The 22,646-nt window shown below is 41.4% G+C and overlaps 1 protein-coding gene and 1 long non-coding RNA gene across 3 annotated transcripts in view; one reads left to right on the top strand and one right to left on the bottom strand.

The window, feature by feature from the left end:
- Positions 1-716: 716 nt before the first annotated feature.
- On the bottom strand, positions 717-16,182 carry sall3a (spalt-like transcription factor 3a). The gene is made up of 4 exons (XM_012872978.3): positions 14,781-16,182; positions 3,598-6,750; positions 3,051-3,382; positions 717-2,381 (listed from the first exon to the last, which is right to left on the bottom strand). The coding sequence occupies exons 1-4, from the start codon at positions 14,860-14,862 to the stop codon at positions 1,950-1,952; spliced, it is 3,999 nt and encodes a 1,332-aa protein (XP_012728432.2). The 5' UTR covers positions 14,863-16,182; the 3' UTR covers positions 717-1,949.
- Positions 16,183-20,984: 4,802 nt separating this feature from the next.
- Positions 20,985-22,646, top strand: part of LOC110369167 — a 42,035-nt gene continuing 40,373 nt past the window's right edge. The window contains exons 1-2 of one of the 2 annotated variants that reach the window (XR_004928743.1): positions 20,985-21,079; positions 21,187-21,254. This is a non-coding gene — a long non-coding RNA (uncharacterized LOC110369167). The other variant, XR_004928741.1, reaches the window with a different exon arrangement.

A 22,646-nucleotide genomic window follows, 5' to 3' on the forward strand; every position in this document is an offset into this window, starting at 1 on the left:
TGCAAATGTAACAAAGTTAAATAAATAGCTTTTTTTTTACTTTCTTATCTCCAAATCTAAAAAAAAGACTAGTGAATGTAAAGCTATTAAATTGATGTTCAACATACATTTAGAACTGAACCTTTTCAGGATAGATATAAAACATAAAAAAAGTCATTTATTATCATTCAGCTTATTATTTTAGAGATTTTCAATTTTTATGGTATTTTTCCTCATTTTATTGGATTATAAGGGATTGCTGCAAAGTCAGAGACACAATGCAAGCAACTATCTACTGTGGCTACACACTCATCCAGGAAGAGCGAATGCTGCAAGTCAATGATTTGATGCTTTCTTTTAAGGTTCCTTAGACAGAAAACCTTTTGACCAATCTGTCTGTATGACTTGATTGGATTGACTTTGTAAAGTGCCCTTAGATGACTTGTGCTGTGAATAGGCACTATATGAATAAAACTGAATAGAATATTACTATTACAAGAACGTTAACCTCAAAATCTATGAGAAAATGTAACTGAAAATGTATTATATACTAATATAATGTAATCAAGTTACAAAACAAGCGTTTTAATTCTTCCACTCAGTAATAATGGGAACAAAAATGCACTTTAGTTTTGTGACTATGAACATCTTATATTTTGGGGTTTATTTTCTAATTAAAAAAAGTGACAAACGAAAGAGACATTTCATAGGAGATAAAGACACCATTGAAACACACACCTGTTTTCCTTTTTTATTTGAGGGGAGTTTTGATTGGGTGATGAGTTTGCACTGTGACGAGTTGCAATAGATGCAGTAACAGAGAACCGACTCAGTCAGTGGGAGCAGTGGTTTGCTGAAAACGATGAAAACAGCACGTGATAGATAGCTCAGTCAAAAGGTTAACGGTAACTCACAGACAAAACGTCTTGTTTTCAAAAAGTGCATTCACAAACATGACAAATATCTCTCAACTCATGATGTCTATTTTATGTGATACAAAATATGCATACCTGTTTTAGATTTGTCTGTATTTCTATACATAGATATTTCTTCAAAAGGTTCACCTCTTTTTTCCTTCTTTTTTACAAAGGTTAAAAGCAGGGTTGTGGTCATAGCAGCTTTGGATATCTCTTGCCTCCTTATCACACGAGAAGATACGCATGGTGTCAACAGATATCCAAATAAAACCTACAATTTTTCTCTGTTGGTCAACTCAACTGACATACTGTCTTTATTAACAGAGATAATCATCAGTGAAGCCTGCTGTTTATAAAAAAATCAATAAAATGCTTGGGCTGTTAAATATATTTTTGAATACCCGCTTTTTTTTTGTCAATATCATAAATACTAAAGACACGGGACAACATTATAAGACAATGCTGAGAGACTAAATGTAAAGATTAAAATAGTTCAAACATTATTTTTTCAAGTTTTCTAGTTCATGAGAGAAAAAAAAAGTTGTATCAAGCGAGCACGAAAACACTACACTTCGGGCTTTTCCTCAGTCTTGTCACTGCCCTTATATTTAAAAAGGCAACCGCTAACAGGGCTGCTGGACAAAAGTCAGACTGTCTTTAAACAAAATCGTTCTTATGTGGATTTGTCCTGTCCATAAAAGATGCTTGCCCATTGTCATTTAGGCAGGAACCCGGTTTCCAAAGGAATTCATAAAAGCAGTCAAACATACCGATAAAATCAAATAAGTACCATGCATATCTTGCAAGACGACATATTCTCAAACAAGAGACAAAGTTTTCTTTGTATAGACAAAATATCAAGTGAGAGGGGGATGGGCGAAAGGCAAAGGCCTCTAATCAATACTAAATACAATAATTCCAAAACCAACCAAAAAAAATGTCATATGTACACAAAGAAGTATGCATGAGTTTAGACTGGATCAGCAGTTTCTTTTTCTCAGTAATTTTCTCATACTTTAGTCTTTGTCAAACTGCTACAATACAGATAAGTCTTTAATTGATCCCAATCTCTTTGTTCTCCTCCATATATCTGGAAAAGGGTCGACTGGCTTGAACCTCCAGACCAGACTTCTCCATACCCGTGATGGGAGAGCTTCTACCAGTGTGTACTCGCTCCATGCCTCCAGGCATGGCTCCCAACGAAGTGATTCCTGCCCCGCCGAGGCTGACCGGTAGCTGGGTGATGCCTCCATTCTGAATCACAGAAATCTCATTGTTCTTCATTGCCAAGCCATTGGTGATGGCAGCCGCATACTGGTTCCAGAAGCCCGGGTCAACGTTCATAGCTCGGGCTGCCAGGTCCTTCTGAAACATCTCGCTGAACTTCATGGCATCCCCGCCCAAAAGGGCCATGGGGTTCTCCACCGACAGGCGTCGACCCCTACGGGCAGGAGCATTGTTCCACATATGGGTTCCCATGTGAACCTAAAAGTAGTGACAAATTGAGAAGAAAAAAATATGTATTACGCTGTTGGGCTTTTTGTTCTAAGTCAAATCTCTAAATACAACACGAGTAACATGTTATGGCATAGAATAAATTGGGAAATGCCAAAACTTAACATAAAAGAAACTAACCTTAGCTTAAAGAACAATGCAAAGGGAATTGTAAATTATTGGTGTCCAACTCCAGTCCTCTAGGAATAGTTTTTAATACATTTTGAGTCTGTCTCTGCTCCAGTAAAGCCGATTTAGGTGACTGAATTACCTATCCACCATGTTGTCAAGTTTGGTAGAGGCCTGATAATAAACCCTACATTTGAATCAGGTGTGTTGAAACTGGGAAATGCCTAAAACATGCAAGATTCTTCCCTTGACAACTAGCCCTGGGCACCACTGCCTTACATCATGTGAAACTTTAAAATAATTCAGCTGTCAGTGACTTTAAACATGTTTTGATGGCTTGACTCGAGAATGAGCCCGTTATTGAAAGAAACGAGTAGACAGATCTTCTCCAGAAGTTTTTGGTAAACTGTTTAGAAATTGTTTAGAAACAGTTTAGAAACAGTTTACCAAAGACATATGAATGAGGCTAATGTGTATGTGTTTCTGCAACCAGAATGACCCAATGTATTCAAAGTTCGTTTTGGGTCTCACCTTGAGATTGCCCTTTGTGGTGAAGGCCCTTCCACATATAGAACAGGCAAAAGGCTTCTCTCCTGTGTGTGTGCGCTCGTGGATTTGAAGTGCGCTGGCTGAGGAAAAGTTCTTTCCACATGAGTGGCAGTTGTGCTGCTTTGGAGTGCGACGGGGAGGCGGGGGCGCCAACATAGGGTTGATGCTGGGGCTCATGGTGCTCGGGGGTGCTACAGCTGGAACCTGAACGCCGACAGGCAAATGAGAGTTGTCGCTCAAAGACTTGCCGTGTCCATTCATTTCCATTTTGATCATGTTTGTTGCTGTACTGGCTAAGTTAGGAGTACATAGCCCTGAAAAACAAACACAAAAGTAAAATTTTAAATGTTGACATAATAAATTTGCATATTGTAATTAAAAAAAAAATTGGAGGCTAATAATATATATTGATCCTCCTCTTTTAACATGCATAAATCTTGTTATTCAAGATTGTGTTCATCTATATTTAGTATTATTAGAAATTTACTAACATGCAAGTTAACATTTATTAGATTTTGAACAGACTCACCCCGATCTCTGTTTAGAAACAACATATTGAAGTGACTCTCCTCCTTGATGAAATGCCTGCTAGGTTGAGTGGCAGTCAGGTCAAGGGCCCCGGTGCCTTCAGTAGCAGAAAGGGGAGACGGGGTCTCTGATTTTTCTGACTTCACTGTTGCCAAGCCAGCTGTATTGTTCTCCTGGCCCTCCTCTGCTGTCATTGCACTACTGCTGTTATTATTGTTGAGTAGAGCTGGGGATTTGGATCGCTGGCTCTCAGAATGACTGGGAGCTGGTGACAAATGCTGCATAGAGCCTGAGGACTCTGACAAAGCGGGGCTTCCCAAACTCTGACCTTCAGTATCTCCCGCAGCAGTCAGGGAATCAGTTGTAAAGCACTCTGTCTCCCTGGGAAAGCTGCTGCCATTCTGTGCTGTCTTCTGGCCAAATGTGCGAGTTATATTGGCAGTGGAGTCAATCATCTTCATCTGGTTTTCCATTGCAGCAATGCTAGAAATGATAGAAGTTGGGGGCGAGCTCCCAGGTGAGTACGGTTTAGAAGGGTCGACTTCTCCATCTTTTAAGTCCACTTCATCATCCATAGCTTGCTCCATTTCATCCAGGAGGTCGTCATCATAGTTACTCATTGCGTCCAGGCTCTTTTCATCAAACGACACATCAGTTTCCATCTCCTGCAGATTTTCAGGAACAGGGGTGTTGGGAATCTGCCCTCCCATGTGCATACGGATGTGTTGTTGCAGCACAACAGCATTGGTGAACTTTTTCTGACATATAGGGCAAGAGTGCTGGACTCGAAGTGGTGGTTTCGACCTGTGAACACCAAAGTGTGTCTTTAGATTTCCCTTCGTAGTGAATGCTCGTCCACATATCTTGCATTTGAAAGGCCTCTCGCCTGTGTGGATACGGTAATGCATCTTTAGAGCGCTCTGGCAGCTCAGAACACGGTGGCAGATAACACACTGGTTGGGATCGGTCATCTTCTTATCAATATTCTCCACAAGCTGCTGTAACTTTGATGTCTCTGAGGTTTGCATAGAGTCTAGGAGTCCTCCAAAAGGAAACTTTGCCTTAAACTGGTCAGAAAGCATCGGAAGGACAGGATGGGATACTGAATTGGAAGTGGAGTTGGGGCTATTTATAGGCTCGGTGATTTGGCCACTGCCTGAAAATGTTGTGGAGGTGACAGTGGTGGGAAGAAGCGCTTGACTTACTGTTGTTGTGGCGGTCTCTCCTGGCCTAATAGGGCAACTTGGGGACAAGAGAATGCCTTCAGGTTTCAAGAGAGGAGGTGCATCATTCCCAATGCTAAGTTTTGGGGAGGACGAAGTAGTGGTCATGCCAGAATCATTGACGATATTTGGGGACAAAGATGCACACTCACTTGTGGGCGGAGAAGGCCTCTGAGGGGACCTGCTAAGTGGAGTGAGGCTTGGAGAATCGGAAAAACCTCCAATCATACTTGGGAGCGTTGGAGGCAGCTGGAGTCCAATCGATGTGGGCACAGTGGGTAGGACTGGTTTACTGTCAAGCCATGTGGTAACAGGTTTTTCTGGGGGCAATGACATGCCATATGGAATACCGGAGCTTGTTGGCACATTGTCCAGGTACTCTGGTACAGGGTAAGGGTTCATTTGAATGTGTGGATATTTTTCTTTGTGCCTCTGGAAGTGGACTTTCAGATTCCCCTTGGTAGAGAAACGATTGCCACATATGTTGCACTTGTAGGGCCTCTCTCCAGTGTGAGAACGCAGGTGGATCTGCAGGGCGCTGTCACTGCCAAACACCTTGGCACAGAACCGACACTTATGCTTAAAGAAGGGGTCTTCGGAGCTGGGCTTAGTGTCAAACACAGACACATTGGGGGGCTTTCCCTTGCGGTGTTTCATTAGAGCAGAAAGAGGGTCAAGTGCGTTGGCTGTGGCTGCTATGCTAGCCAGTGGATTGGGGAAGATGACGCTGCTCGAGGAACTGTGAGGTATCAGTGGTAGACTGGAGGCAGAGTTCAGTAGGCTACTGTGACTTAGTGAGGGAGGGGTGGTTGAATTCCTGGACAGAGCTGAGCTGCTGCTGACACCACCACCTCCTCCTGTTATGCTACTGCTAGTGCTGCTGTTGTTATTTGAGACAGTGGACGAACAGGAGGGATGCAGAGCTGGCAAGCCAGTACCATTTGGTGGTGGAAACGGTGAATTATTTGAAGATGTGTTTGGGATTGAGGAGTTAGACTGCTGATTACTACTCTGTGGTGTTTGAGAGAGAGACCCTTCTATTGCTGAGGTCAGAGGTGAAGGGCCTTGACCACTAAGAGTGGCAGGCAACCTGACAGGTAGCTGATGGACAGGGGGTGTGATGAAGTTATGCAAATGAAGTTGGTTTGCAACCGGAGCAACACACGAAGATATGGACCCCTGGTTTCCTGCAGCACTTTTGTGATGGTGGTTGAGAGCAGGTTGTGGAGCAGACTGTCTGTTCATAAGGGCCACTTGACTTCTAATTTGTTCTATTAGCTGCAACTGATGGATCTGTTGCTGCTGGAGAGCCATAAGCTGGTCCAGGATCATAGGGATAGCCATGGTAGACACCCCACTGCCCGCTGCTGCCCTTACACTCTGCGAAAACTGGGCAACTGCAACCCGAGTACTGTGCAGGGTCTCCAAGGTAACATTGGTGCTTGGCATGGTGTAGCTTGTAATTGCAGAAGGGACAACATCATTTAGCTGAGGTAGGGAGCCATCTGGCTCGGGTGATGTCACGTCTCTTTCTTCAGAATCTATATCTTTTTCAGCAGAGAGCTCCAGCTCCATCTGCTCATCCTCCTTTTCCAGGACATTGACCCCATTTAAGGGATCGGTCTCCGGTATGTCATCTGCCACACCGGCAGGACTCTGGTTCCCCTCCCTGGTGTCCTCACTGTCATCTTGCTCGCTGTTGCAGCTCGGGATGGGTGAGGGCTCTGAAGGGTACTCCTGGGAAGGGTTAGGTGTGTCCTCATTGTCATTCACTATGAGAACAAGGGGGTTCTTTGTACAGCTCTTTAAATGTTCACAGAAGTCTGACCACTTGAAGAACTCAGCACAACACTTCTCACATACATGAGTTTCTTCACTGCCGCTGCGACTCTCATTCCCACTGTCGGCATCATCCAGCACATCACCTTGGGCTGCAAGGAGGGGAGAGGGTAAGGGAAGTGGATGAGGATAGAAAGAAGGGAGAGAGGGGGGGGGGGTGAAAGAAGAATTAATGAATAAATAATCAATAAAGAATTCACACATATTTTGCAGTAGAGTGCAGCAAAGATTTAACCTTTGATTTTTTTTCCACTTTTAACATAACTGAAATCAATATTCTTTCTATTTTTTTTTTCTTTTTACGCAGAACAAATTACCCTAGTTCACCAACTCTCAAGACCCAGATTTGTGCATTCACACCCTCTCCATACAGGCAGCTAATAATTTTCTTTGTGCAATCCATCAAATTATGAGGGCCTATCAATTGTGGATACTGCCGCTTAATGAAATTCCATAGAGCCCATTGATTTCCAATATTTCATACAATTCACAGCTGCCTCATCTGTTGGGTACAAATAAGGACTTTGATGGCCCCATTAGGATTCCCCTCTGCTATCAAGCTCAGTCATTTCCACCTGAATTTCAAACGCTCCGGCCTTTTCATTTAGCACAGCAAAGGTAATATCTTTAGTCCTGAAAAGCATGGGACTCCAAACTTCAACTGCTACCAGAACATCAATTTAAATGTTACAAAAAATTATATTTTACTTTAATTATAATTTGAATAACATGAAGGAAATTAAGTATTTAATAAAGTGCAGAAAAAATAATCTAAATTCTGTTTAACAAAATTGTCTTCTAAATATTCATAATGCTTCTGATTTCCTTTCAGCTACTCACTTTTTCTTCCCGACACTAGACTCTACAAATTACATACTTGTGCCATGGCAGCAATGTCACTGATTAGTTACACATGTTTAATCGCAGTTGTTGGAAGCCACTTCCTCTCCCACATGCAGTCCTCAAGAGTCAAACAAACCGGCACAACCTCTGAACATGGATCCAGTTCACACTTGATCAAAACCAAGGCAAATGGCCCCTTGTGTAAGTTTATTTTTTCTCTTTAAGTATAGTCATATAGCATGTCTGCATCGGTGCATGTATAATGTGTACAAATCCCTTTAAACTAGGCATGGGCCGATTATCAGTGTCAAGTGCTGAGGCTTATAAACAACTGATATTTGACTTTGGTTGGAAACTTAAGGATTTCCATATAGTTTAAAGCCCTTTTAATTAGATGCCAGAGAGAGAACAGATGTTTTTCTCTGTTGTATGGAGCATAAAGTGGTGATCCGACCTCTACCTATTACTGCACACTGTCGGTCACCTGGTTGCTACTACACCTTTCCCTCACTTACAACAATGACAAATTTGTCAATTGGGAATAATTTTAGGTTGCAAAAAAACTAAAAATCATAGTGTGGAAACTAAAGAGACAGTACCCATCACTCCTATTAAAGGGATGTTGTTTTAAGACTACAGCTGGCAAGCTTTGACTGTTAAGCAGCAAACTAGGGTCAGCGTACTGGAGCAGAAAGCCCGACTAAATAACCAGCTAATATCACTTTATTAGGTGCAATAATATGTATTAAAATGAAAAACAAAACAAAACAAACAAACAAAAAAACAATGAAAAAAACCTGAATATTATTATAGCTATATAATGTTATATTAGCTGCAGTAAGAATATTTTTGGCTTTTGTGTTTGTTTGTTTTTTTTGTTAAATAAAATAAACGTGTCATGGTATTTTAGGTGTTTTTGCTTTAAAGTATTCTGTAAATACCATTTTAACATGAAACTGCTGCGTTTTTCTCAAAGGTATCATACCATGAAAAGCTTATGCAGGTCCATGCCCGTTTTCAGTATCTGTAGGAACCGTGTTCAATTACAGCTAAACTAGATGTTTTGGTCTGGTTGTTGTTGTTATTTTCTTAGGTACATATTGTACCCAAAAAAAAAATCATTAAAAAAATTGGAAAACAACAATTTCTCTATAATTAAAGCTTTAAATACAATTCACGCTATACAAATACAAGCAGAAATACAGTATGAATAAAGCAAAGTGAGCCACAATCAAACTAATCTATAGAGGAAGTTTCAATTATAATGCCTCATTCGTAAAGAAATTAATCAGTCCACCTCTAACATGTGACCAAAACGGGGGTGGGGGGTAGGACATATATTGTAAGAAAATGACAATGTAGTATTGTTATTGAGGTAAAAACAAAAAACATCAATATCCAAGAACCCACTATACAATGTGAAGAATTATTTTAAGATTTGCATCATCATTTTAACAAATCAATATCACAATCGCTGTCCAAAATAATAAAAAAATAATTCGTCTCAAAGCAAAAGTAAAATCTGAGAAGAGAAAAACAGGAGTCAGCGCCTGGAAATGTAGTCGACACGTGACAGCAGGCTAAAAAGCTCCTTAACCCGGCCGCGGACAGCGCAACTCATTTCCATAATTGAGGGTTGAAAGGTCAACACAAATGAGCAGGCATTGTGTTGAGCTGATTAGTTATTAGAATGGTATTACTGTCAATCTCTTTTATTCATTCATACAATCACAAGTGGGGGCCTTTGTGTGCCTCTGACCTCACACACACTGGCACGTTTTGCAAAGACAAAGCGTGTACTCAGAGACTGCATATGTGCAGAGATCAACACGCAAACAAATATATAAATCAAGACATAAGAATTAATGTTTTACTTTTTTTTTCTTTTGTACGGACCTGCTTCTTTAAAACCTGACTCATATTTAAAACTTGTCCAGTGAAAAAGAGTTCAGATTTTTCTACTCTTGTGGTTTCTCATCTAGCAGCCTGATTGTTACTTTTACTGTTTATAGTTTATAACGTCAAACATTTTATCTAAATTAAGTTTAGCAGTCTTAATATCTCAAATCGCTAAAACTCATTAAAACATGTACCCATTGCCGTTTAAAATTTTCAGAGAAAAAGAGAGAAAATAAAAAAAAGAAACAAGATTGAGAAACATGCTGCTGACTGTGTGAGTTTGAGTGCTGCAACAATTAGTCAGTGTTAATTACAGCGACGCGATCTAAGGGCCATAAAACACCTGAATGCTTTTGAAGCGTGAATGGAAATATCAGAACTTGAATGAGCTGGTGGAAACAGCTGCATTCGCGTTCAACGCTTCGTTGTGCAGCTGTCAGAATTGTGGCATCTTTGCAGCAAAAAGGTGTGTTTGCAGACACATGCAGGCGTGTCTGTGTGTGTGTGTGTGTGTGTGTGTGCAGAAGAGTGTATTGATTTTCTTAGGCCTATAGCATGAGAAAGGGAAAAAATCCAATCTGTTTTTCATCCCTTTAAAAGTCTTCATTTACCCAGATGTAAATATTTAGCTGAACGCAGTCGATAGAGGGATTATAGGCACCGAATCTACGTGTCCACTTTTGTTTCTTGCTCTGGCGTCCAAACTAAAAATCACCAATCCGACATATAACCTCAGAGGTTTCTGCTAATTCTGCAAAAGACATACGGCAGGGGATTGACGGGGAACAAGCCCCGACGCTCCTGTTCTCCAGATTCCGTTAATATGGCACACAGAAACAGCGAGCGACACTTTTCGCATCCGCTGTGTCTCCTTTTAAAAATGGAGAATTGGGATTTATTTGGCAACTCGCTTTTCCACGCGCACCGTCGATGATCAGCGTCTGTGCTCCAGTTATTCCGACATCTTCCATTTCTTTCAAGAATCTGAGGACAACCTCACGCTCTCGGACAGAGATGATTCACTGCAAAGTCCCCCCCCCCCCTCCAGCTGGGAGGAAAAAGAAACAAAAGACGGCCTGATGGGTCTAACAATGTTGGAATTCTGGAAATATTTTTATTCCACTAAAGGTTCTTTTTAAAAATGGGCTACCACAACTCTCATCTTCCTGATAAGCAATTTTTCTTAAAATGAAGATTTGTTATAAATTCTATTCAGGGCTGAAAATACAGTCCAGTGTGTTGTGTGCTCGCTGGTTCTTCAGTTTCAAATATAAACGATATGAATCAAAATTAACTATGGATGCGTGGGAAGAATACGAATTCCTGTAGCTCAGGTTTCGCTTTCAGGCAAATATTGTCAGACCTGACTTAACTCCTTTGCAACAACTATTTTCGTTCTACATTTGCTGACACCATTTATGTGTCTTGAGTAGCAAACAATTCCCGGAGACGAATGCCTGCGAGGCGATACCCAAGCGACTGATCCCAAAGCATCCCTCAGACCTGACGGAAGCTCGGCCCGTTCTGAGGCGGGCTCCGCGGGTGTGCGCATGTCATCGAGTGGTACAGTCATATCTGCAAACACACACACACACACACTCACACACACACACACACAGAGGCCTTTTGTCATCCCCTGCAGATGTGGCGCAGCCAAAACATTAACGATTTGTTTGTGCAAGCGTTCGCAATGCAGTATTCAGTGACGGCGCTCCGTTTGGATGACCGCTTCGCTCGTCAAACGTGGCTTTTCTGTGCCTGGATTTACAACGCCGTTTGAGATCGCGAGGACAGAGGTCCTCCACGACAGAAGGATATTCAACCATCCTGTGTTCTTTCTGAAATAAATATATTTGGCCTCGGTCATCTGTATCATTTAATCCAGAGAAATGTTCTTCTTGCCTGTCCGATTCGCCGCTGGAGCCATATACGGCCTTTATGGCTGCCATTCATTTCAAAAATGTGTCTGTCAAACACGGGCAGGGATGTCTAACGCCCCCCCCCCCCCCCACCCCCCACCCCCTTCTTGGAGAGCAATTTTCACCTGACATTGCAAGGCAACCAGACCCACCGTACTATTTGCCTAAGTTGCCAGGGGAGGCCAGGAGAGGGGGGGGAAAAGTGTGCATCTAAAGCAGGTGATCTGTAAGCTTCCCAAACAGTCCTTCCGTCTTCTGCCTCGTCCTTCCCCTCGATCCGGATCACGCTTGCTTGTGCAGTGTTTTCAGCTCTGAGTAGTAATTAAGACACAGCCATTTTTGAGTGCCTTCTCAAAGACATCCTTGGCACTTCCACGTGGGTGGTCCGCAGGCCTGCACCCTGGTGAGAAGGGATTAAAACAAAAGGCAAACAAAAGCCCCTCTGCAGGGGAAGTGGGCAACAACTATGTTGTCACTGTCAGCAGGGGTTTTAGCACTCGCTCCGCATTTTTTTTTTTTCTTTTTTTTTTATTCTTTGCTGCTCTTCAACAAAGCCCAGGAGGGGAAGGTACTGGCTGAAGATTTCAACTCTTTTTCTGAAGATTTTAGCCTTGAAATATTACAAACATTTTTGAGGGGGTGTTGCAGTTAACAGGGGGGGGGGAAGAGCATCATCAACCTTTTTTAAGGTTAAAGAGGGAAGAACCTACTTCTGTAAGTTGTCCCTGCTCGTCCGCCCCATGATCTCTATAAACAAGGGAACTTTCTTGAAATCTTTTTTAACGCACACAGTTTGCACAAGAATGTGTGAAAGACGTGACGGCGCGCTGCTTGCTCTTACTCTGACACGAGCGAGCTGCGCTGCCAAGGTCAGCAGCATGCATGTTCTAATTGTACAAAGAGCTTGACATCTAGCGGCAGGATCTGCCCGGCCGGGGACTACACAAAGGTTAAGTCAGCAAGCTTTGTAAAAGCACTCCTAAGCTGACACCCCCCCCCCCCCTCCCCATGCTAACACACATACACTACCCCCCATGCCCCCAGGGGAGGGGCAAGTGTCCAGAAGGCCTCAGAGATGGCAGACAAGGGGTTGCTGAATCTTTATTTTAGTTGTTCGTGTATTTTTATTTATTTATTTATTTTTTTGGCTGATGCAAGACAGTAACACACCGTCTCTGAGGTGCAGCTGTAGGAAATTTTTTTATCCGAAACACATCCGACAATTATGAAATTTGGGGAGAAAACCCAATAATGGAATTTTCTTTACGTGCTAATTTTTTCTTCTTCATGAAACGCGCTGCATGGACCCACCCCAGCAGCAAAGAACCACGCTTTACATTTTCACCGTCATTAGTTGAAATAATATGGATTTTAAGTCAAAATCAGGCAAATCGGAACTTTCGAGTTTCTTCAACAGCAAAGTCAACGGATTGTAAAAAGCCAGCGATCAATACAGCTCCCCCACAGCAACGGGGGAGCGGACAATCCGATCATGCCGCGACGATACGCTGACAGTATTGCATTAGACGCTTGTTGTGTGAGGTGGCTTTGGATGCAACGTGGCGTTATTAGGTTTGTTTAAGTGACTATGGGCTCGCTGTGCTGTGCCAAAAGGCTCGGGATTGTTCGCTGTTGCGTCTGCACCCCCTGAATACAAGCCAGCCAGTGTGGTGCAACAATAGGGAGAGGACATTCCACGGGCACTTCCAGGCTCAAGCACAATGGTATTGTTAGGATACAGTAAAAAAAAAAAAAAAGGAAGGTTAAAGGAGAAAAATCACTACTTGAGATGAGAAAAATAATTACATAGTCAGTTTCTTCTGGAGCCATTTGCGGTTGATTCCACATCCACTGCCGTGCGGACTTTCAATAGAAACAGGAAGTTCCTGTTCTCACCATTACAGAATCCAACAGGAGAGAAACCTGATGGATGTTCTGTATCTCTGCCCTGTATCTCTCAATGGGGGGTGTATCTGAATGCCCAGTGACAGTGTTTGTATTTTCGTGAATGCGGGCACCCCATAAATTACCCAACAAAAAAACTACAAAAAAAAAACAGTAAACTGGACAAAAGAGCCAAGAGCCATTAATGGGACCCCCCCCCCACACACACACACACACACACACACACACACACACAGACCTTCCTGCACAGCAACATTTCTACATGCAAAGACAGCCGCTCCCCCGAGATTACATCACTCGTTTCTGTCCTAAGGAACCACAGAGATGTGTGTGCGCGTGTGTGAGAGAGCACACGTGTGTGTTTTTTGGGAGTCTGTGGCAATAATTGCAGTGATTACTGATATTTCTTCGTGGTAATAAAGCTTTAGCTCTGGGACAAATTTGCATTTTGAAAGTGTAATATGAAGAAATGTGTTAATATATATACATTTGAAAGATTTCTCTAATAAAATTGCAATATTTTTCCAATAATTATTTTTACACTGAAGGTTATTTTTTTCCTCTCGCTGTCTTTCATTTGCTTCACAGTTCCTACAGTGCTTCAGGAGCCTCCAGACTTGACTTTAACTTTAATATAATGATGTGGGGTTTTTTTTCTGTTTTGTTTTTTGTTGGGCAGGCTGACGGCTAAATAATCCTTTTTCTCCATATGGCGAGGACAAGCTCTGTCAAGCTACCTTTTCGAGATTGTGAGCAAAAAAAAAAAGAAAAAAGAAAAAGAAAAAAAGGAGCAAATCAAGTGTGGTAAATTTATGTGCAGGGTGGGGGGTAAACAAAAAAACATTTCCATGACAAAAACAAGGCTTCGACCTGCAGCAGACTCCCGCATTTTGGCCCCTTCTTGTAGCGCACTTAAGACAAAAGAGACAAACGCACAGTCTAAAAAGAGACAACCCTAGAAAAGAAATTTAACGTAAATTTAAGGCCTTACATTTACGTATTTCGAGATTTTAGAGAGTCAACATTTAAATGATCGTCTGGGAGTCATTGCGGAGTCGCGGATGTATAATCGACTGGAAATCTACCAAGATTTAAGAATTTGTTGCACCGATGTTTATATTTGCAAAAGAAATAAAAATGAAAATCGTTACTGTAAAAAGAAAAAAAAGGCCTTTTTCAAAAGAAGGCCTTCTGCAAATAAATCGGATGCTGTAAAGGTGAACCGCTCGGAGTTTAGGTTGCTATAATGCCCGCATTTGTTCCATTAATCCTAAAGGTCATCTGTCAACCAACAGCCGGTCATGATACAATCTGTGCGACAGTAAAAAAGGAAGACTTTGCATAATAAAGGAGGAACTTTTATGTTAATGGCTGCATCATAGAAGGCTTTTTATGTAGTTAAGAAATCAATCCTAACAGAACCTCCATAATAAGAGTGACTAAATAAAAAAAATATTGTTTTATTCGATAGGAAAAGTTTGAATTAAGAAAGCGCACTTTCTAAGGTCGGGCGAGGAAAGAGCGCAATAGTTGCTCAGCTGATCAGAGCCACTCACCGTGCTCGGAGACCACCCCGGTCAGTGCGGGATCCTCGTCCGACTTGAGGTGCTGCGGCTTGGCTTGCTTGCGTCGGGACATGCTGCGGCTGCAGGCTGCAGGCGTGAGTGCTCGTAGTGCTGCTTGCGCTGACTTGACGCTGATGTGTCCGCGCTGTGCAGAGGCATCAGCGAAGAGCGCTACAACATAAGATGATATGAATAAAGTTCACAAACACTCTGCGACGCTCGGAAAGTGTGTGAGAGGCGTTGCAATCTGGGGAAATTAGCCAGTGTTGCCGCTCCTGTCGCCTCTGTCGCTGTGCGTCGGATTGCGCATGTCGGGATAATAATTATGATAGTGAATAATGCCTCGCGATTAATGGCACCGTGTGAAGGTGGGGAGGATTGGCTGGGGTCCAGCGGACGCGCATTGGATATGGTAATGAGGGACGGACTGAGCAATTAGAGTTTTTTTTTTTTTCTCCTTTTCCTCCCCCCAACAACACAACACAACACAGCGAGCCTCTCCTGTTCTGTCCCGTTCACATGGAGCTCTCCAAAGAGAAGCGCAGGGCTCAAACTAAGCGCGGTGCCTCTCCGGTGGTTCTGGTGCGCATCTCTAAGCCTTGATGGAGCTGGAAACTTCTTAAGGTCTCTTCTGGAACAGTCTGTCTTCCCACCTATAGGCACACTTCTCACACTGGCTGTATCTTTTACTCGCACCGAGGCTGAACACGCACCTCCTCCTGCCCCCCCAAAGGAAGCGACTTGACGCGTGGTCTCTGTCTTTAAAGTTTTCTCTTGGAGCGCATCTTTGCACTAAGATAGTTTTGAGTTGGAAGTTGCTGTTAAACCATCACTGTTTTGCTTCTTTGGTTATGGCGCAGGTCGGTTCTCCAAAAACTTTGACGCGCGTCTTCCGAGAGAGCGACACGTTTTTTTTTTTTTTTGGCTCAGCAACAACACTGACTGGGAGCCCGAACTCAATTGTCCGCACGAAAGAAGTCTCTTCAGTCTTCTGATCGCTGTGAAATTGCTCCTTTGCTCCTGCTGGCGTGTTTCGGCTCCTGGTTGCGCCCTCGCCGTCGGTGCGCTCTGCGAAAGTAGAAAAAAAAAAAAAAAAAGACGCGCAGCGAGCGCTTGTTTCCCAGACGAAGAGACTTCGGTCGCTGCGTCTTCCCCCTCCGGGAAGTGAAGCCAACTTTGAAGTTATCTTCTGGCAGCCCGCTCGCAACGTCGCTCCCTCTCGTTACTGGGCAAGGCTCTGTGTGCGCGGAGGGGACTGTGCGCTCTCTCTGTGTGTGTGCGAGTGTGCGAGATTCAGCCCCCAAGCAAGGGTTCAGCCCATTGCTCTCAGCCACCACTAGGATGTACCACCACGTTGCTGTTCACTGGCTCGTCCTCAGTCCTCCAGTGAGAACCACCCAGGGTCGATCTCCCATCATATCACACGGCGGGACTGTAAATGAAATGACAGGGCGTCATATTATTCTGCGTTTTCATTGAAAGTTCTGTACTTTCGCGTTAGTTTTAGGAACCCTTTGCAAAGCGGCGGGAGAAACCAGCTGGTCTTGTTTGAGGGCTGAAAGAAAATATGATCATAAACAAAAATAGAATAATATCGTGAATGGGCCTATCTGTGGCCTCTGAGCGAGCCGATTTCCTCATTTAATAATTGTGCAAAGCTAAACAATAAAAGGGGTAAAACCCGACATTATGATTTTAACCTATTTTAACCTATTTTACTTTTAATCATTTTATTTAGTTTAACTTGTTAAATCACAATTTAATAAGAGGGAGAAACAAGATACAGCATTTGGCACAAGTCACAATGTGATTGGGCTCTTTAAATTTAGCAAATATTGTTTACAGATCTTTTGCATTATTATTATTATTCATTTTATTATTGTTATTATTTTTATTAGTAGTAGTAGTAGTAGTATTAGAGAGCAAAAATAAAGAAAGAACAATGTTTTCTTCTGTGAAGAGAATATTAATACAAAATGTATCATTATGGTTTTGTTTCTGTCTGACATCTTTCTCTCAAAACTAACAAATTTGGAACACTCCCTCCAAACAACAGACGCCAATGGAGATTTATTTTTGCGAGTATTTCAGGCCAACCAGTCAAATTCACACCGAAGAAAAACTGAAAGCAATCCTGAGTAAAATTGTGTTGAATATTATAAAGTGCAGCATTGTCTTCAATCCAGTCAAAGTGAAAATATGGTTTTAAAGCTGAAAAGATGTGGTGGAAAAGTTGCATAAGGATGATCAAATGTGGCTGGCCAATGCATCTTATGTTCTTGCCTTGGCTGATAATACCCGGTGTTATGTTGTGCCTCAAAACGTTGGAACTGCAACAATTTGGAAAGAAAACGTAGAATGTACAAGGATCTTTATTCTTGCTATTTCAGGTCAGCTAATTGTATTGACCCCAAAGAAAGACACAGAGTATGTGGCTGAATGTCACTGTATGTCCGGTCTAAATTTAGCCTGAAGAAAGATGTTGAAACTCAGGCTGGGAAGCTAAAGAATACAGAATGACGAACATGCATTTTAAGAGATGCCTACATGTGTTTGAATTTTTTTAGGGTTGATAAAATGGACTAACCCAAAACTGGTATGTTCTACTTATAATTATTAATTCAAAATGTATGTCATGTTTGCATTCATGTTTTAGCTTCAGATCCCCCCATAATTCCTCCGTAAATATAGAATAATTGCTCCAAACAACAGACATCTATATGAAGATGTACAATAAATGCCTAAATGTGGTTAAAACGTTGACATGAGTGACCTAACTGGCTAAACCACAGTCGGCAAGTCCTTGTATTCATTTAGCGATAGTCAGAAAGCTAAAATATGACATTAATATCATCCAGCAACAATATTATCTTCTGTGTGAACGTTGCAAAAAATAGTTGCATGTGTTTTGACGTTTAAATATGACAAAAAAGTTGCAAAGATCTGAAGCATTACCCAGTCTTATTTTCATGATTAATATGAAATACATGTTATAAACATATTACTGTCAGACTTTCACCCACAAAAAAAAAAAAAGAGTTTACAATGTCAAAACAGTCCCTCCTAGCACAACGTCTTTTCCCCCCAGAATAGAATAAACTAGAATAGAATAGAAGCATCTTTATTGTCCCACACTGGAGGAATTCAGGTGTACCAGCAGCAAAGTGAAAGTAAATAAAAGCAAGAAAATACACACAAAGGTAATATATATATTTATATATATATATATATATATATATATATATATATATATATATATATATATATGAAAAAACAAACCAGCAAGCAATTAGAATATTTTAGACATATCTTTGAAAAATTCCTTGATCATAGCAGTTATTGTCCAAGTTTAGTCGAGACATAATGGAACGCAGACTCTGAGCAAACTTTCATTGAATACACCACATTGCCTTGTGTCTAAACACTGTAAAAAATATAGTTGAAATGTGAAATGCTTCGTTAGCCGCATTTAACCTGCAGTGTTTCAGCCATACTTTAGACATTTTATGGCATTTCCGGACTGAAGGCAGGCGATGTCCTGTTGTTTTGGTTCTTTTTTTTTACGTCTTTTCAACCAGCTTGTGCCTGTGGTTATATGAGTGTAAGCCTTCAGCTTCACCTTTTTCAGCTTCCCTCCTTGTCCCCGTTGTCTGCTTGACGCCTATTGCCCCGTGTGCACCTCATATGAGACAAATCTGTTGACAACAAGGTCGGCCTGCAGACCAAACTTTACTCCTACTTTTTCTCTCATCATCCCCTCGGAAGTAAATGTCCATGAGGGTGTTATTATCTGGTATTAATAGATGCAGCCCCGGGAAGACAAAATCAGCTATTGATAATTGCAAGGAGTCCACGGCAGCTATACTGTATCGATCGGCATGTCCTCCACTCCCTCTGGTACCGGGAGATAAGGAGACACACTCTTTAGAGCAATATAATTTCTTTTGACCTATCTGGTTGCTACAGACTTATGATGAATAGCCACGGTGGCCGGAGTCCTTTATCACCAAAGTTACCCCCCTTGATATAATATTGATTCTTTATAACTAGCTCACCGCACAAAAATCAAACTGTCCACTTGGCCATCATCATCATCAATATCATCACAAAGGCAGCAGAATGAAGATCCCTGTTCCTCTGAGAGGGAGAGCCCTTACAATCTCCTCCGTATAGGCTTAATCTTTATTTTGCTGATGATGAAGGGGAAGGGGAAACGGAGGAAGGTGCCATTTAAGTCTGGGTGCCATTTTAATCCGGGGTAGACTACAGAAACATAGGAGGAGGGGCATAGATTGGGGGAGATCCAAAAACTCCAGGGAAAACTATTGGGAGAAGGTTTTATCCTGCTTGGAATGTAACAAATTCACGTACACTATAAAAAATATTTTTTTTAGGCTATTTAATTTTAGCCGATAAAATTCCAGAATTTTTAGTAAAACTTTCACAAACAAGCTGTGCTGTTTTAGTAATAAATTAAAAATAAATAAATAAATAAAACTGCTATAAAATGTCAAATAGAAATTGTCCACAAATGATGGTTCAGTCCCTTTTTATCTTTTCCACCAACTACGTCACAGAGTATGCTGATGCTGGTATGTGTTTTTTGGGTTTAATTGTGAATAAAATAATCAACTCGTTAAAAAAACGAATTGCCTTTTATGCAGGAAGTTTATGCGTTGCAGCTAGAATGTACGTTTGCATTCAGCTTTAACTAGTTTTGTGATAGTGCTAATGCTAAAGTCAAATTCGCTGGCTAGCCGGCGTTCACGACCCCGACGCTGCTGTAGCCAACAATCGCCACATCTTAGCACATGTTGTCAGAGAAACATTTTATATTCCACCTTATAAAAAAAAGATTTATACTAAAGGTGTATGGACGTGACTAAGAAATCCCATTTTTTGTCAAACTGAAGTCTGTCTCACAAAGTGTCAGAAAGTGACGAAGTCAGGCAGAATGACTTTAAGCTATTATTATGAGCCCCAAATATAACGGTATGTGCTGCAAGCTAGACGCTTACTATTTATGCTTGAGACTCTTATTTTGAAATGTAAGAGGAAGTAGTTCTAAGATTGCCTTGTTAACAACGGAGTGCCGCTATGTTGCTGACAAACCTTCCACCACTTTTAAATCCTTTATCTGGCAGCATTATGAATAGGGTAGAAACAAGACTTGTGAAAGGTACAGACAAGATACAACAGACTGTGTGGGCACGGTGGGAAAAAACCCCCACAAAAAAAACATGGCTGTCTAACCGACGGGCGTTAAAAACACAACAAATCTGAAACTGCTTTGTAGCACCGTATTAGTTCTTAACCACATGACTGTTGCACAGTTTTCATTGTGTCTGGATTTCATCTGATATTCCATTGCTTAACATCAAAAAAGTCTATAGTGACTAAGCCTGAAGAGTGTGATACACTGAAAAGCCATTCCTTAAATTGCATTTAAATTGTGAAATCTTTACTCTGCGAAATGGCATTACACTCAGAGAAGCTATGTTAAGACCAGTCAAACCTGAATTGGACTTCTTTAAAAGAATACACTATACCTTTAATCTACTAGAAAACAAACGATGATGGGATTCTCACTTTTTCCAAACGTTTGGAGAAGTTTCATCTTTTTTCTCACAGACCTATTGTTATGTATCATCAACCATGTGCTGGACGTATTGTTATGCGTTGTCACTATTTCAGTAAAGTGTAATGAGTCCATCGCAAATCCTGCTTAACATCTGCTTTCATTTGTTGTTTCTTTTGAACTTATTAGAACAAACCAAAATAATATTAACAGTCAGTTAGAATTTAAGTAATTTTATGAAATAAGTACTTCTTAAAAGCTGGTTAAAATCTGTTTAATTCATTTATTTATTTGGCGGTTCCCAGAAATATTGCCCAAATAAAACTGTTACATCTTGGGTAAATTGTAGAATTTTTTTTATTTATTTTTTTTACAGTGAACGAGAAGAAAGCGTCTATTGCCAGTAATGATGAATTAGGTTTGCACATTTTCAGCACCGACAGCAGCGGGGAAAGTAAAACTAAAACGTCGTTTAATGATGCTGTCGGTACCGGATGCGGCTTACTGTTTGGCTTGCCCCAACGAGGCCACTCACTCTTCAACGAGAGAGAGTCGCCAACGCTGCTGCTGCTGCTGCTGCTGGAGGAGGAGGTGAGGGGGGGGGGGGGGGGGGGGGGTGGGAGGCAAGGAGGGTGGGAGAGAAGAGGAACGCGTAATCTCCCAAACATCCGTTGTTAAAACCACTTCACCCCCTCTGGATCTGTGCGGCAAGGTAAGAAAAAAAAAAAAAAAAAAAAAGCCTGCGCGGCTTGGCCCTCTATGCATCGTAAAAGTGTAGTGGCGGGCGTGCGTAACAGCTCCTCTCCTCTGCTCTCCGAGGCTGAGGCTGTCTTCCACTGCGGATGGAGAGCGGAGGGAGGCCGGGCACGGAGCAGGACGCCAAGAGGGTAAATGAAAATTTACATTCCTTACTTTTTTTTTCTCTCTCTGTTGCTCCGTAGGTGGGGTGGATTGTTTTAACATTTAACACACGGGACGCCCGTCGCGGGACTTGATATTATGCGTGTTCTCAGGAGTGAGGGAGCATTTGATATGACGGTTGAAGTTGCGCAGCATGAAAAAAAAAAAAAAATCATAATCGGAGGATTGCGTAAGCGACCAATCAGAAATCTTTTCGGCGCCGCAACACATACACACGGGCGCGCGCGTAAGCGCACGCACGCACACCGCGGGCTACCGAAGCAGCCTATGGCGCACGCCCCGGAGCAACATCTGCACCAATCAGACAGCTGGGGACGTTTCCCTTATTAATATTAATTTCTCTGTCCCAGTATATAGTTGCTTGTTATTATCTCCTGTTCCTCTTGTGTCGCGCCTTATCGACACTTCATAACTACTCTGCAAGCCAAGATTAAACTCACCTATCTTCTAGTAATAGCTGTAGCTACTCGTCCTTCTGTAGGATTACCTGAACTTGATTACTAGGACTATAAGTCCTATGATTTATAGAGCTGATATTTCCTTGGTGGTAATTAACATGGTTGGGCCAGGATAACTTTTATAAAAGCACACGGGGAGGGATTTGATAAAAAGCCGTTGTGAATTTTTAAATTATCTGCACTTTGAAACAAGTTACAAACTGGGTTATTAAGGCATTTAAAAATATTACAATTGCCCCATGCGGATCCAAAACAGTTTCAGATATTCAACAGGCTTTTATAGGCTGAAGTATTTACTGAAAAAAATTCCCTTGTAGGTACTACTTTACGATTACAGTACACAACTGGCGAAATAATAGAAAACCCCTGGAGTTTTTTTGACTTAACATGTGTTAGCATTTGTTACAGTCGGATTTTTGTAAAATGTTCAAGAACAATTTTAAAAAAATCTAATTTTTGGGATTTACTTTAAAAGAACTGTTCAGTTTTGAAATTGTGTTTAAAGTATTTGAAAAATGACAAATAGGATAGCCTTAGATCTCTTTGCGGATTGTTTTCATAATGATACATTTTAGCAGTGAACTGTTGTAATGTTCAGGGAAATTGCAAACTATAGTGTGACAAGCTTTCCCTTTGAGATAAAAAACGACCCAGTTTGGTTGAATTACAGACTGATCTCGTGTTAAAAATGTTTAACATGAACCAAGGTTATGGAAACAGTTATAATCGGGCTTAAAAACATGATTCATGTTGGACTTAATTTTGCAATATAAATGATCAGATGTAAAAATAAAAGAATAAGATAAAAAAAATCTCATAATGTCGAATATTAATGACAAGCAACTACGTTTAAATGACATAATTCATGTTCATTATACAACACAGTATTAAAAAAGCTGC

The sequence above is a fragment of the Fundulus heteroclitus genome, chromosome 3 (assembly GCF_011125445.2).
Source record: "Fundulus heteroclitus isolate FHET01 chromosome 3, MU-UCD_Fhet_4.1, whole genome shotgun sequence".
In the NCBI taxonomy this organism is placed as follows: domain Eukaryota; kingdom Metazoa; phylum Chordata; class Actinopteri; order Cyprinodontiformes; family Fundulidae; genus Fundulus; species Fundulus heteroclitus.

Coding starts and splice junctions, on each gene's coding strand:
- sall3a (XM_012872978.3), bottom strand. CDS start 14,862: ATGTCCCGACGCAAGCAAGCCAAGCCGCAGCACCTCAAGTCGGACGAG. Junction 6,751..14,780: donor CGGGGTGGTCTCCGAGCACG/GTGAGTGGCTCT, acceptor CCCTCCTTGCAG/CCCAAGGTGATGTGCTGGAT. Junction 3,383..3,597: donor GTTTCTAAACAGAGATCGGG/GTGAGTCTGTTC, acceptor TTTGTTTTTCAG/GGCTATGTACTCCTAACTTA.